The 15,696-nt window shown below is 44.9% G+C and overlaps 2 protein-coding genes across 3 annotated transcripts; both read left to right on the plus strand.

The window, feature by feature from the left end:
- The first annotated feature begins 4,278 nt into the window (after window positions 1-4,278).
- On the plus strand, window positions 4,279-8,852 carry nkx2.3 (NK2 homeobox 3). Of its 2 annotated transcripts, XM_035606650.2 has the most exons (4): window positions 4,279-4,490; window positions 5,090-5,268; window positions 5,741-6,345; window positions 7,505-8,852. In XM_035606650.2, the coding sequence occupies exons 3-4, from the start codon at window positions 5,964-5,966 to the stop codon at window positions 8,140-8,142; spliced, it is 1,020 nt and encodes a 339-aa protein (XP_035462543.1). In that variant the 5' UTR covers window positions 4,279-4,490; window positions 5,090-5,268; window positions 5,741-5,963; the 3' UTR covers window positions 8,143-8,852. The 2 variants fall into 2 exon arrangements, with proteins under 2 accessions (XP_035462543.1, XP_047191213.1); XM_047335257.1 differs by lacking the exons at window positions 4,279-4,490; window positions 5,090-5,268 and having other exon boundaries at window positions 5,644-6,345.
- Window positions 8,853-10,706: 1,854 nt separating this feature from the next.
- nkx3.3 (NK3 homeobox 3) lies at window positions 10,707-15,372 on the plus strand. The gene is made up of 2 exons (XM_035606651.2): window positions 10,707-11,965; window positions 12,444-15,372. The coding sequence occupies exons 1-2, from the start codon at window positions 11,698-11,700 to the stop codon at window positions 12,962-12,964; spliced, it is 789 nt and encodes a 262-aa protein (XP_035462544.1). The 5' UTR covers window positions 10,707-11,697; the 3' UTR covers window positions 12,965-15,372.
- Window positions 15,373-15,696: the final 324 nt, after the last annotated feature.

Raw genomic sequence — 15,696 nt, forward strand, 5'->3', positions numbered from 1 at the left:
CGAGTGAACAAAGTTATTTGGATTAGTGTATTCAAATGAAGTACAAATTCAATTTGTCTTGAAATTACTTAAATTAGTCTTGCAAATTTGTCAGCAATACACCCATGGCTGTTTATATTTTAGATGTGCAAATACATGAATTTTTAAGTTGCAACCACACACTTTCCACTGCAGCGGAAGAGCATAACAACACATTTGTTTAGACTCACATTTAGACGACACGCCATTCTAAAGGTGTTCTCAGAGCTCAGAGGAATCCTGGCAATGTCACCCCAGGTGCCAGGATACTGGAATGTCATAGCTCAACATTGTGGTGAAAATTAGCTTCTTTGTTTTCTTTGTCCCGAGACAATCGATACCGCTTATCATATCCATACGATAAATATGGAACCATACAGCCGGCAGCTGCCAGCAACGGTGTCCAGGGAAGATTGGTTATTTTTGTGTCCAAAAGTAACACTATCCACCCACCAGCAACCCTAAAGCTCGCTAATTTGTTTAATCCACACAGAAACCAAAGTGTTAAAAACAAGTTGCTGTGTTAATTAGTGAGCTTTAGAGGTGGTGCCGAGTGGCTCCGGTTACCTCCACACGGAGCCAGACTATCTGTTTCACACCGTCTCCAGTCTCTGAGCTAAGCTCAGTGGCTACAGGCTGTACAGGGAACCTAATACTTATTGTACAGACATGAACCTATCAATTTGCTCAATAATAATAATGATAAAAAAAAAACTTAAATAACATTGTTCTAAAACAAAGCCACAAAGCATTTTAAATTAAAAACAGACTAAAACAAAAATGTTTTATTTCTCACCTGTGACAAACTTTTAAGAAACTGATACTTTATGCATTTTGGTCCTTTTCATGTATTTGATCATATCTGACAAGGATGGTAATATCCACCAAGGTCTGCTTGAGGGTCACGTCCTCTCACCGACGTGGCTTTTACCCAATGCGGCTGGGTGGAACCTCGAACACAAGGTCCACATTGAGCTATTCTAATTGATTGATGCTGTCTTTTGGCCAACTCTAGCTCTCCAGACCTCAGCTTTATACTAATATGCCTTCTAAGAAACAAAGACAGGAAGTGGAAGACTCATGTCTGGATTTTTTTTTTGACCCTAACTGCTTTTTTTTTTTTGTCCGCATAAAGCAAACTGCCACACACAAAAAAATGGAAGGTGTCAAGAATCCTGAACGCATCTTTCATGAGCTCAAACAATGTGATATTTTGTTAATCCACACTGGGGGAGATCGTCTGATGTTATTCTCGCAATCACAAAGAGGTCAGAGGTCAGGGTCAGCTCCAGAATAGTGGGCCCGATATCCATATGAGAGCGGATGCCTGCGAATGCTGGGGCTCGGGGGCCGAAGTCGTCCAGTTGAAGGACAGTCTCCATGTTTACAGTGACATTCAATCTGAACTGCAGCTTTAGCAACAGCCCATTGTTGCTGTCAACAAACAGCAGGACACTGATACAACATGGCTTGGTATTTTATACAGTAATTATTTACAAAAATTGAACTTAAGTCACGAGGAGCGTTTTGCCAAAACAAACTGTCACATTGATAAAGATACGACCGCGGTTGCTGCGGAGACGGTAGCATTTTTTCCTCTAGGATGTTTACCTCTTGAAGCCAGGATGCATGCATGCTTTTACTTTACAGCAACATTGTCTCCCCCAAGAGAGTCATTACTGCCCCGAGAGAACGTCCCCGCAGAAAGCAAGATGAACTCGATTCAACCTTTGATATTTTTAATATTTTTTCACCAGCTCTGGCCGAGTTGGACAGAACACACGAGCAGCGAGAGGGAATGTCCACGCCCCACACATCCTTATTCAGAGAGCGCCCGCCTCCGCTCACTCGTTATCTGAATGGCCTGTGAGGCAGCAGAGAGGATAAGCATATTTAGGTTGCGTGTTTCCTCCCAAACGACATTCCCAACACCGTAGATCATGGACATCGCAGCCCTTACATCCCCTGTTAGCGCTCATATATACAAACACACACCTGCTGGGGCAAGGCCGTCTGGGAGAGAATTACAGCAGGCTAATTTATGAGACCCAGGGGAGGCCAAAGGGCAGGAGACCCAGACTGGCCTGACCTCACTTCCTCCTCTCATGGTCTCCAAGTGAGACCCTTGATACTAAGAACAGGGCTTTGATTTTCAAACACATCGCCCTTTCACGATCTTTCAATCAACCTAAAAAAAATGTGGGTATCTTTTACCTAATCTACACAAGGAGCCCCGGTGGGCTGTCGCCGAAAACACGCAAGTTAGCTGCCGCCTTTAGGTCCACCGTCGTGGAATAGTTGACTCAAAATCTGAGCCGAACGTGCGTGGGTGAGAACGGGGTTTTGGTAAAAAATCTGGCCCCCAGGCTCGCCTCTGGCCTGCTCATTTCCTCCAGTGAGAAGGCGCTGTCATCCGTCACTTAGGCCCAGGCAGGGGCACAATAGCAGAGTCTGGGTCCTGGCTACTGACACCATCACGTGCGTTACTGATAAGACTCCCCTTCCGGGACCTAGAAGAACTGAGCCCTTGCTGACACACAAACAGCTTGGTCCTTTGCGTTTCCAACGGATGGCCGTGAAATAAAAAGAAGAAAGGAAAGCGTTTCACGAGGCAACATGAGGCGACCATGCTCTTCATTCTACGTTCCGAAGGTCCTCGAATCTTTAGGGCCTCATCACTTCTACATCGCATCACTTTTAATGCAAGAGGCAGGGGAAAAGCTATCACGACCTCATTAGAAGACAATCTCCCGGACTCACATCGAGGAAAACAGATTGCGCCGGCACACTTGAGCTAATCTGTTCCCTAATGTTACAACCTATTATTGTTATCGGTCTATGAGCGGCTTGAGACAAACGGGGCGTCATACTTCAGTTCCTCATCACACGTCCAAGCCGTCTCACCTGTAAACAACCAACCGCTTTGTGGAAAGATGTCGAGTGCTACTTCACAAAGCTCTGTCATGTCATAATAACACACATACACACACATATATATATATATATATATATATATATATATATATATATATATATATAAACACACAAGGCCTGTACAGTGCACCCACAGACGCAGGAGGTATGGGCGCGGATGCAGAGTTAACCAGTGCGGTAAAACCTTCAAACACCAGTCGCCTCTCGGCTTTAAGGAGGCAAGGAGACCACAGGGGAAAGGGGGAAAGATAATTGCAGTCATTACCAAGTCATTAAACTTCCACTCTGTGTTCAGGGACCCGCTGTCTTCACGGGAACATTCAACCCCATGCATGCACTGGAGTCACTGGTTCTCCGGGCCTGCTCCTGCAGCCACTGATATGACTATACACCTGCCACTCAGCTGGAGAAGACACAGGCTTCAAGAGACCTGCAGAGAGAAGGAAGCCGAACAAGAAGAAACATGTCCAGCGCTGCCTGGCAAGTCACCAGCTCTAAAGAAGCTGCACCATGGAAGTGAAGTGAGAGGAATGTGTGTCTTCCAGCTCAGCAAGCCTCCCCGCGCTGACCCGAGTGGCGGGCCTGCCTGACCTCACCCTGCCTGCATGCTTATCACGATGATTCCGAAACGCGGATGATGTATTGGAGGAGGGCCGCGTTCAGCACCGGGCAGCTCCTTGACACTAGCTGGGAGTCTGGGTTTTGTTACAGGCAGGAAACAGACTCTTCCGCTCCGTAAACACGCGTCTCTTGCTGGGCCACCTTCGGGCGGCCGGTGGCACGCGAAGACCACCGATGACGGCCGGTCGAGGACCCCGCGAGGCTTTTACGCGTGCGAGTGCGCGTTCTTGGGGTCGAAGAGCTAATCGTGCCCATTTGTGCACCGCGGACGTGGGTATGAGCGGTGGGTGTTCACTCAGACGCAGACAGAGCCCATTATAAACCAAGTTAAACTTTCAAAACGAAACTATTTGGACCTTAACACATCACCTCTCCTCACTTGCATCACTTAATTGTGCTGTTGTCGATTTGAATCGTTGCACTCATTCATTGAGAAAAACAATTGATCAGATTCGTCGACTTCATCCGCATGAATTCCACCTAACTCGACATCACCCTCGACAGAGAGAAAACTAACTAACTAACCATCCACCTGTTTTTATTTTTCTTTGTTTTGGGGTGGGTTTTGTTTTTGGAGGCGCTGTGTGGAATCTCGCGTTGAAAAAAAATGTCCATTTTCTCCACAGACCTGATTCCTCTTGCAGGCATTTCACACTCCACTTAAATGGACCGTTTTAAAGAGGAGGGGGTGGTGGTGGTGGTGGTGGGTCGGGGGTCGGGGGGGGTACATTGCCCTAATCTAAACAGCACTATGTTGATGGCGAGCGGATGAGATTATCGTCGTGCAGGCTTCTTCCTTTTCTTTCCACACGGTTTAGGCGCAATGCGCCGTCAGAGCCTGGCGCCTGCACTTGGCCACAGATAGGCGACCAGCACCGAGGTGTCCCGTTTCAGCAGGCCCGCCCTGTGTCGCAGAGGTAAAATGGAAGTTTCACACGTTATAATGATTTTCTTTCTTTATAATGCCTTTGTTATTTATTAAATATGACATGTTGTTGTTTTTTTTCTTTAATATTTATCAAATAAGACATATTGGGAACACTGGAAACCTGCAGAAATTAATCTGTAAACTGGATTTAAAGAACATTTTCTGATGAAATAATAATGATTGATATATGAAATAATAATGATTGATATTATGTATATATATATATATAAACCAATGCAGGTTACATTATTATTTTATCTTTATTATTATTATTATTATTGTCACCGTTTATGGAATTGAAAACTGCGGATTTCCAGCTGTTCTTTAATTGTATTAAATGCCTCACATGAAGAGGATAATTCCATCCAAGCAAACCAATCATTTTAACCAGGGATGTTTTTTTTTTCTCTCTTCGGAAATACTGACCTATAATGTCAAGGGAAAGCGTGTTGCTGGCCAAAACTGGGCGGAAAATAAAATTCTGCAAAACTTTCTCAAATTATGGGGACACATAAACAAACGACAAAGCGCTAAATTTATATTCCTCGTGCCTCCTCATGGTTGCCAATTTCATCTCATTTCCCACAGTCGCGCGGCATATTATCTTATCCGTGGATTGCCGAGACAGGAAGCGAAGATATGCCTAATCTTGAAACCACCGCAGCGATGATGGGAAGAAGAGCCTTGGTGTGTTGGGACCGTTCAGCAGAGACGAGGAGAGCATGGACGCCGTTCAGGTCAACGAATATATGACCATTGATTTTGCTGTAAGGCTATATATATTATTTTATTATTATAGAAACGTAAACGGCTTTAGTGCTGCTCCTTCTGTGTTGCTGTTTTCTGCTGAATGGGAAAACAAAAAGCTTAACTTCCTTACCTTTAAGAGCCAGAGGGGAGTCGGTGACGCTAATATTATTTCATAAATTATAGGCCTATACTGTAGACACACACACACACACACACACACACACACACACACACACACACACACACACACACACACACACACACACACACACACATAGAGAGAGAGAGAGGGGGGGGCGGGGGGGGGGGGGAGAGAGAGACTCCCTCCCCCGCTTCAGGACGTAACTGAAAGGGAGAGGACAGTGTCTTGGCTGATCCTGCTCTTTCTGAATACAGCCAACCAAACAGGATCGACCTCTCTCTATCTCTCTATCTCTCTCTATCGCTCTCTCTCTATCTCTCTCTCTCTCTCTCTCTCTCCCCTCTCAGCCCTCCAGCCATAGAAGCAGAGCCAAGAGAGAGAGCAGAGAGGGATGTCACAGCTGAAGGAAAGCCAGTCCTCGTCGGTCCGCATGATAAACGAGCACTGCGCGGCCATCCTTCACGCTTTACGCACGGGGTATTTACTCCTTCTGCGCGCTCTCCGGAGACGAATCGGTCCAATTTTGGACCCGCCGACTATTTATCCGTCTCCTCTCTGCCGGTGGTGATAATGCTTCCCAGTCCGGTCACAGCTTCTTCCACCACGCCTTTTTCTGTGAAGGACATTCTGAAGTTAGAGCTGCAGCAGCAATCTCAGCAGCACCAGCTCCAGTTCGTCTCGTGCTTCGGTCTCTCCGGCGCGCTGTCACAGCCGCACAACAAACCCCCGCGCTCCCACTCGCCGCCCTCCTGCATGTTGGCCGGCAGGGACAGTCCAAGTCCCATCAGCTCCGGCCTCTCGGAGAGCGAGGAGAGGATATCGTACCTCAACTCCATGCCGGCACCGGACCGGCTGGTGGGGTCCGGTCTGCAGGTCGAGATGTTCGGCATGCCGCAGCAGAACCTCTCTGCGGACCTGAGGCTGGAGACCGAGCAGGAGGAGCACGACAGCAGTGAGTACAGAGGCTTGTTCTAACCGATGTGAGGCTGCTGTCTTTGTTGCTAATTGCATAAATAAAAGAAATAAGAAATAGCACGGACGATAATATAAGTAGTAAATCAGCAGAGATAACCACCTATCCTGCAAAAACAATTACCGATCATTTACTAAATTGATTTTAATAGACAATATTGGGGGAATTAAGACATAAAACCGTGTGTTGATTGTTTGTATAAAATGGCAACACAGCTGTTTGTTGAAGTGAATTGAAAGAGAAGGAACAGGTTCTCAGTGCTGATTGTTATACACATGAAATATATCAAATAAAAATAAATGTAAAAACCAATTAGCCATGGATTTAATTGCTTCTGTCCATAATGATAATTTCCAACAAAAATACTTTATAAGCAATTGCCACAGCTCGCAGAATGGACGTCCATACAAATTGTTCTTTGCTTTTCATTAGCTGCCAGAAATATAATCGCTGCACATTAAGCTTGTTGGTTTAAGTGTTTACATTCATAATAATTAAATGTATACAGTCTACTTTTAATAATCAAATTAAAAAAGGGAATGTGCTACAGCGACCAATGTAATAATAGATTCACAATTTCGTATAGATTTGGGCATTTAACCGCCCCTGATATCAAAATAAATCTCCCCATGAAATATGTTTACCGTCGTCATTAATTTCCAATGTGAACATTAATGACTGGTTTGAGTTCACGTGGAAGATGAAACACTTCATGAAGTAGTAATTAAGAGAGAGAGTAGTAACTTTTTCAGTTAAAGGTTAATGTATTAGTAATACTTGCAAAAAATTCCAATCCACTGGGCTACACGTTCACTTTATATATTATAAATGATGCAGGCTACAGAAATACATATATATGTGTGCGTTAATAATGGTCAACAACATGGGGAAATATATTTCAAATTATCCTGCAAATGATAGGGAATATAATATATATTAAAAGTCTACAGTAAAATTATAGATGAACTGTTCAGTCTCAACATTTAAAGGGAAAGGAGATTTTTGAAAAAAGTGAATCTGTTCATCAGTGTAATTCGGAAATCGTGTGTTGGATAAATATTTGAAAACACAGAATAATTACCATGTCGTCGTTTGGAGCTCTGATGTACAGTTCATTTTTCTCCCCCTCCCCACGCAGACAGCTGCGGCGTGTCGCGGGGCGAGTGTGAGGATCCAGAGTCGGAGAAGCCCGCCACCAAGCAGCAGAGGACCCGGAGGAAACCCCGCGTCCTCTTCTCCCAGGCGCAGGTGTTCGAGCTGGAGCGGCGCTTCAAGCAGCAGCGGTACCTGTCCGCGCCGGAGAGGGAGCACCTGGCGAGCTCCCTGAAGCTCACCTCCACCCAGGTCAAGATCTGGTTCCAGAACCGGAGGTACAAATGTAAGAGGCAGCGGCAGGACAAGACCCTGGAGATGGCGGGTCACCACCATCACCACCACCACCACCACCCGCCGCCGCCCAGGAGGGTGGCTGTGCCGGTGCTGGTCCGGGACGGGAGGCCTTGTCTCGCTGGATCCCAGAACTATAACGCCTCCTACACGGTCGCAGCTCCAAGCCCCTACAGCTACAGTTACCCAGCCTACAACAGCTCGGTGTATACCAACACCTACTCGTGTACGTATTCTAGTTTACCTGCCCTGCCGCCCAGCAACACGGCCGCTAACGCTTTTATGAACATGAATTTGGGAAACCTCGGTGCACAGACGCAAAGCCAGGCGCCCCAGGGACCGGTGGTCACACCCTGCCAAGGAACTCTGCAGGGCATACGGGCCTGGTAGCGCGGTCTCTCTCTGCACAATCAAAGCCGGGAGAGACTTCAGTGGCACGGCTGAACAGACTGAACGCACGTGAACTGTTGCAAGGAGAGCACAAATCTCAAAGCTGTAACACGTTTGGGAAAGTACAGACTAACTGAGATACAAAGCATACAGTATATGTATAAAATAACTATCCTATTGAATATTCGATTGTAGAATTGAATATTCGATGAACAAAGACTGTGCGTAATGTGGCACAATGTGGTTCAAAACGGATGTAATGTGCAACCAAAAAATAAAAAGAAATTTGTTTGGACGTTCATACAAACACACATGTTTCATGCTCAAATTGCAGCCCATGATGAATCAATTATTGGCCTCACCATTTCAATTAACCCCCCCCCCCCCAAAAAAAAAAAAAAATCAACATGGACCACAACACGCAGTCTTTTAAAGTATTATGTTTGTTTTTTTTCTTTGAGACAGTGTGATATGTTATGCTGTTTTTTTAAATCATTATAATGATGAAATTAAATGATACAAGTGACCCTGGGCTTTGTGTGTGTGTGCGTGTGTGTGTGTGTGTGTGTGTGTGTGTGTTGGCCTGTGAAAACGTAAACACTTTAATGCCCAGTGAGACGTCTCTGCCTTTGTTGGATATACGTCATAGTACATTTCAATCTTCATAGGGAAAACTCAAATAAATGAATGCTGAGTTGGTTTTATTCCTACATAGTTTCTCATCGTCGCAAATCGTTTCTCAAGCCAAGAGAGGTTATTTTCCCCTCTCCCTTCTGCTGGTGAGAAAGCTTGTAATAGAAGTAGACTTTGGTCTGAGACGAGAAGCAGAACCCAGAGAGAAATTCAGAGGCGACCTAATGTCCGGTCGGGATTCACAGGAGGACATTAACCAGACAGCGAACATCCTCGGGACCCACAGAGCGAATAAACTCACAGGGCTTTGGGTGATAAATATTGCTGGAATAGGTCCCATTAGTTGATGCACTACGCTGAAATATTATCTTTTTAAATGAAATATGACAGCGTCCTACTCTGAACGATGATGATAATAATAACAATACTAATATGAACCTAATCAGACAACCTCATAATACAACTAACTTCAATGATATCATAATTATATTAAAAAAAAATACGTGAGATGGACTTAAACAAACACCGCCGCCACAGACGTGGTCGAAAACGCCAGACACTGTTAATGGAGATGAATGGCAAAGTAAACCGAGGGTTTGTCTCCTCCGATAGCCTCGCTGGCCACTTCCCCTGGCTACCGCGCTGCCGGTGGGACACATACCTGGTGTCAGCGTTAAGTGCTGCGGAGTCACAAGTGTAAATAGAGCTGGCGACAGGACGGCGATGCCTGAGGACGCGGCCTGGCCACGGCTGCTGTGACAGGCGCTGCGATCGCTATCTCGTATACTTCTAAAGATAGCAGCTCGCTCGGCTCGGCTCCGGCTCATCGCTGCGCGAGGCGTGGATTCGCCCAAAACAAAGTCTCCAAAGGCGAGGAGCTCACAATAAAGTACCAGGGCCCAAATATAGAGAGGTAAAAGTGCGTGGAGACGCCGGGGTAGAGGCTCTATGGTGACCCTCCAACGTCCCGGCCACCAACATGGCACCGAAGGGCTTTGGAAATGTCGTGCAGCCATAATGCGTTAATCTGAATGAATACTATACCATAATTCAATGTAAATGTAAAATGATAAAAGGTTATGCTGTTATGTTCAGTGAAAATGGAGCGTTTTAGGATGTGAGAACCTCTGACAGAGACTTTTGCCATGCAGCTGATCCATCACAAGACCAACATTTAAACATGATTTTTCTATTCTGCGTAACAGAGATATTAATTTCTTCACACGACCCATAAAGTCGTAGAATACATTTTCACTAAATGCTGACTGTACAGATTTAGTGGAGGCACGTGCAGAGTTCAAATGAATAATGATCCAGAGGCCACGTGTGCGCGTACAGGCGAAAAGAGAGAGAGGGAGGTTGGAAATATTTTTGGACTCCGGTAATAATGCAGGCATGTTGTATGTGACTATGAATTAGAAGGTGGGGGAACGGTTGTTTCATTCAAAAATCAACGTCACAATTGTAACATTTAGAAATGAACCTAATTGTTTGCATTGTGTAATTCTCCATCAACGTCCTTGCTCCTGCGCCAGATATTGTTTTGTATTGATACTCTGGAGCTGCGTTGCACACTGTGGCGAAACGAGAGATTTCTCTGTTTAGTCAGAGGAAGAAAAAACAACAACACGTAGGAGGCAGATCTCAATATCTGTCATCACGTCTCCTCACAGGGGGAGAGGGCTGCTGATTGCGTAATGTGCGGGCTGGTGTGTGTGTGTGTGTGTGTGTGTGTGAGAGAGAGAGAGAGAGAGAGAGGGAGGATTTGGTGTGGTGGTGGTGGTGTGTGTGTGCGTGTGGTGGTGGTTGTGTGTGTGTGTGTGTGGGTGGGGGTGGGGGTGGGGGGGGGGGTTAAATGCATAGTTTCCTTTTTTTCTTTTTACGCACCTCTTAACTTCGGAATCCAGGCACCACACGGCGGCGCTACGCACCTGTCATGGGCACCATGGCTGAGAAGTCGTCCTTTCTCACAATAAAATGCTCCATCCATAGTTAACCTTGGTCATTCAGGGACATTTATGTAATAACATTTGTTAAAAACTTAGTGTTAGGCTAACAACTTCCATATTCGTATGTATAAAATAGAAGATTTCTAAAAAAAAACTCACATAAATCGCATGTTAATTTGGGACCAATTAACGGATTCAAGCAAATTTTGAATCCGGATGATTTTCTGTCAGAGAGTTGTATAGTTAAGAAGAAAACACAAATAAAATTACAGTCTCTCACAATAGCTGCCACATTGCAGAAGGATTTAAAAACCATGCGTTTTAGGCACGGTTTGTGAACTTTTACGCATCAGACTTTCTCACCACAATTTACTTGGAACAAAATACCTGATAAACACACAGAGTTAGAAACAGTTCAATTTTGCAAGAGAACTTAACGGCATCTTCTCCGGGTCTCTAATTCATGTCTTATATTCACGGTAATACTGAACAATATTGGCTAAACTCTCTTCATGTCGACATTCGCAAACTGTCTATGACAGATGAAGCTACATAGATTAATTGTTTAAAAAAATAACATAATGTTCACAACGTATGCTGATAAAATCACTTTACCAGTAAGTTAAAAAAAGCGAGCTTATGCAAACTCTCAGTGCGTCGTCCTCAGTTAGAGCACTTACACTATGAAGCTGGGCGGTGCGAAGGAGGGACCATGCGGGAGAGAAAACAGCCTATCAAGTGTTAACTGGAGCTGCTCCTGCTCAGAATATTGTAATAGACTTGACAGCTCCTGATGTGGGCTGTTCATTAGCAGAGCGAACTTTGTTCACCACAATTAAATTAGAACAATTAGAGAAAAGTGGCGAAAAGATCGAACCAGTGAGGACCGCCGGCTTTCCAGGGGCTGTTCTCTTGATGCTTCCGAATAAATCGCACGCGAGCCCCTGGGACTATCCGTGCTCTTATTACAATCATGACATTGAGTTTTTCGCCCTTCTCCATCAAAGCCATCCTCACCGGACGTGATTCCCGGGGAAAGCCGAGAGCCAAGAGCACAGAGGACTTCTGCGCCACAAAGCGCAACATCTGTTCAGCGCAAAATGGCACCAGATTACCTGGTCCGTGTCACCAAGGCGCGGAGGAGAGCCGCGTCCAGCCGGAGAGACTTCATCCTGGTCTCAGGCTGTGTTTTGGAGAGCTCCGATCTGAGGACACAGGAGAGCAGAGGGAGCTCACACAAGGTGAGGAGTTTTATTCCATTTGGCAGAATTGAATTACATGTATAAAAGCTGGTTTTAATTCACAGCAGAAAAGTTATGTGATGACACATTTTGAGCAGGAGAGCAGTTTTTACAGGGACTAAATGCATTTTTTTTTTTTTGCATCTTAGTATGACTCCAAAAATCTTTAGGGGCATTGGTAATGGTGATCAGAAGGAGAAGAATGAGGGTCAGTTATCTGATGTAATGTAAGAGTTCTTTTTCTTTCTTTGCACCGTTGGGTTGTTGGTGTTTGAAAAAGGTCAGGGTAGAAAACAAAACTAGAAGCAAAAGGCTGTGCTGCAGAACCTGAGGGATTTGATTGTAAAAACATATAAGATTTCTTTCATGTAATCCTCATATTGCCGTCACATATATACATATATATATATATATGTGACGATGCGTAAAAGTTCACAATATATATATATTTATATTTTTTTTTTACCATATTTTCAAGGCGTTGCTGCAGACCAGCAGTCGCGCTGCATGGACCTGGACAACCCACGGAGAAGGGAGGCGGGGGCGGCAGAGGTTGGATGTCGCCACGGCGGGGAGACGGTGGGCCGCTCAGCCGACGAGCGACAGTCCAGGCCCGGCACGAAGAAGCGCTCCAGAGCGGCCTTCTCTCACGCACAGGTCTACGAGCTGGAGCGCCGCTTCGACGCGCAGCGGTACCTCTCGGGGCCCGAGCGCGCCGACCTGGCCGCGGCTCTGAAACTCAGCGAGACGCAGGTCAAAATCTGGTTCCAGAACCGGAGGTACAAAACCAAGCGGCGCCAGGTGGCCGCCGAGCTGGCGGCGTGCGGCTCGCCTAAGAAAGTGGCAGTCAAGGTGCTGGTGAGGGACAGCCAGAAGCAGTGCCTCCACGCCAGTGGAGTGCACATCCCGATGACTGTGCCACTGTACCGGGCCCACCAGCACTACCCCTACCTGCACTACTACTGCCAGCCCTGGAACACGAACAACTGGATGCCGTGAAGCTGCGGGGACTTCCAATACGAGGTGCCCTGTCTGTCCGTGTGGCTGTTGGCAGCCTCCTGCTCAGGCCGTGCATGGTGCAGCACCAATCATCTTCTTCTTCTTTTCTTTTTTTTGGATTCATTATGGTTCAATTGAATTGTTTGTGTTGATATCACGTTGGCATTTTTGTTCCATTTTTAGGCAAAGCAGTGTCAGAACTTGGTCTTCTAGTCAGGGTTCGTAAAATATTTCTCACCATGAAATTCACAGATTCAAAGAGAGACCATATTGTTTTTAAAATCGACAACATTAAAAAAACAAACTTGTATATGATTTCACATTTTCTTGCTGTGAACAATAGTGTTTTTGAGAGTGTAGTCCATTTAAGGAAATGTCTGTGTGATGAAATCTCTCACATTTAAGAGCTAGATTTGAGTGTTGTTATTGGTTCAAACGTTTCTCTCTCTCTCTCTGACCTGGTTGGGCTCAGAAAGGGGGAAGGGTAACATTCTTTTTATTACCTCAGAATTATGTTTGTACAATCCCTTGTGGAATTAAGACACATAATACATGCTTTTTGATTTTAAAAGCTAAAGTATAAGATTGAACTCGCCTCCCGCAGTCGTTTTTGTACAGTCCTAAAATAAACTGAGGAGAAAAGGGGGACGAGTTTTTAAAGTGGAATTCAGTGGGAATCTAAATGATATCAAACTGTTAAATGCATTTTCACAAAAGGTGTGATTTGCTTTCATTTCCGTTATACTAAATAGTTCAATGTATACATACAATGCATTGGAAACAATATATTAATAATTTACGAAATACATCAGTAAATACTGAATCCTGTCACTCTTAATTCTCAGAGAGTTCCTTGCTGGCTGCCTCAAGACCCCACATCTACGTATAATAAGTTGCTTCTCCCCTCTCCTCCATCACTGCCAGTGACAGTCCATTTTAAGCGACCAGGCAGAGCGGAGAGGAATCCTGAATTTATACAGACCATCGCTTTTCTCGACGTGCATGAAGCATGCCCGAGGCGCCGACATTTTTAGTAGGTATTCATTTTATTCATGGGACATCCTTATGGATCATGAAACTCAACATAACACCTGCAAGATCAGACTCTCCGCAGGAGGTTTATGGACCTTCCCTCTCCTTTTGGAGAGTACATCTGTGAGTGTCCACAACAGATTGATTTGAAGTTTACTCATTTTAGTATTACACAGAGGTACTCAAATGTTTCACAGACTCAGCCAAACGATATTTAGAACTTGAATATTTAATGTTTTTTTTAAAAGGTGTGTTTTGTGCGTGTTTGTTAAGAGTCCTGCATAGGCCTGTGTGCTGCATGAGTCATAGAGGGCCAATGGACCGTGGAGATGTTGCACCATAAAGCCAGGCTGCGCAAGACAGCACACATTAATCATGCCCTCCTGAAAAGACTGCACCCTCACCCCCAAAGTAATAGCCACACTTCATGGGAATATAAAAACATAATTGTTAAACGAGGTGACTCCAGTGCTTTGGAAGAGTTCTCCACTGATTGCACTTAGCAGCCAGTTGGTTTTAACTGCCAGAGAACTGGAGTGTGCCCTGACTGATGCAGTACAGACAAACAGAGGAGAGAAGTGTTGTATGTGGTTTGGAATCAGAAAATAAAATACCTCGTGTATACTTGTGCAACAAGTTAAATGATATCACTTTGACACTATTTGTCTCCAGCACGGTGCTGTATGCCTGTTCAAGTCTATTAGTACAACATAACAAAACTGAAGAGGCCCAGACATCCAAGAAATGTGGCACTTGAACTTCACATTTCCCACAACAAGCTACTTTGGCGATCGCCCTGTGCCAAACCGTGGCACCGACCACAACCTAATCTGACGCTTGTATCAAAACACCACTTCAAGCTCTCCTAAGTGGTTGGCATGGTGCACGGCAGGTTTCTGGGTACAAGAAATAACACATCTCTTCCCGGCTAACTGTCTGTACGGTAAGTCAGCAGGGCACAATTAAGGTAACCTATTATTTTTCATACACACAGGGTGTACTCGCTATTCAAAACCCCAGACGACTACGATTCTGCAGCACAAAGGTCGGGACTGTGGCTCAGAGGTATGCCGCTTTCTATGGCCGCTGATTATTTCGCATTGTGCTGGTGAATGGTCGCTAATGTCATCGTTGTTCACTGTGACTCGATAAGAAGTTTTTCTTCTCCTGCACCGGTCAGTGGTGTCACACTGATGTAAATTTCCACAGAGCACAGAGAAAGACACTGAAAACAAACGTAGACTGTAACATAACCCAAGATGACATTGATGGCTATTGACCTCATCCATAAGGAGGTTCAGGAGAATGTTTTTTTTCAGAAAATGACACTGGCCCTTCATCTACATTCTGGTTTATTAAAAAAAAATGGTCATGTTTTTGTGTGTTTTGCCTCCATGTTTTGAATAATTTTTTGATGTAATTGTACTCACCATGTTGCTGAAATCTGGGAACACGGCAACACCGCGACAGGAAAGTCTAATGAGGAAGAAACACAAGCAGCCACACAATCACAGAAGTTACAAAACACACTCACTTCACTAGATGGGCTGTCAATGCACTAGAGTAAGCATGTAAACATTGTACAGTAAGTGAAATGTGAGGTCAAAGTTGAACCAGAATGTTCACAATGGACCGGTTCTGTAATGAATAAAACATTTGATTTAGTTGTTTTCCTCAAAGTATGTTTAGTTCACCATAGT

The sequence above is a fragment of the Scophthalmus maximus genome, chromosome 10 (assembly GCF_022379125.1).
Source record: "Scophthalmus maximus strain ysfricsl-2021 chromosome 10, ASM2237912v1, whole genome shotgun sequence".
NCBI classification, from domain to species: domain Eukaryota; kingdom Metazoa; phylum Chordata; class Actinopteri; order Pleuronectiformes; family Scophthalmidae; genus Scophthalmus; species Scophthalmus maximus.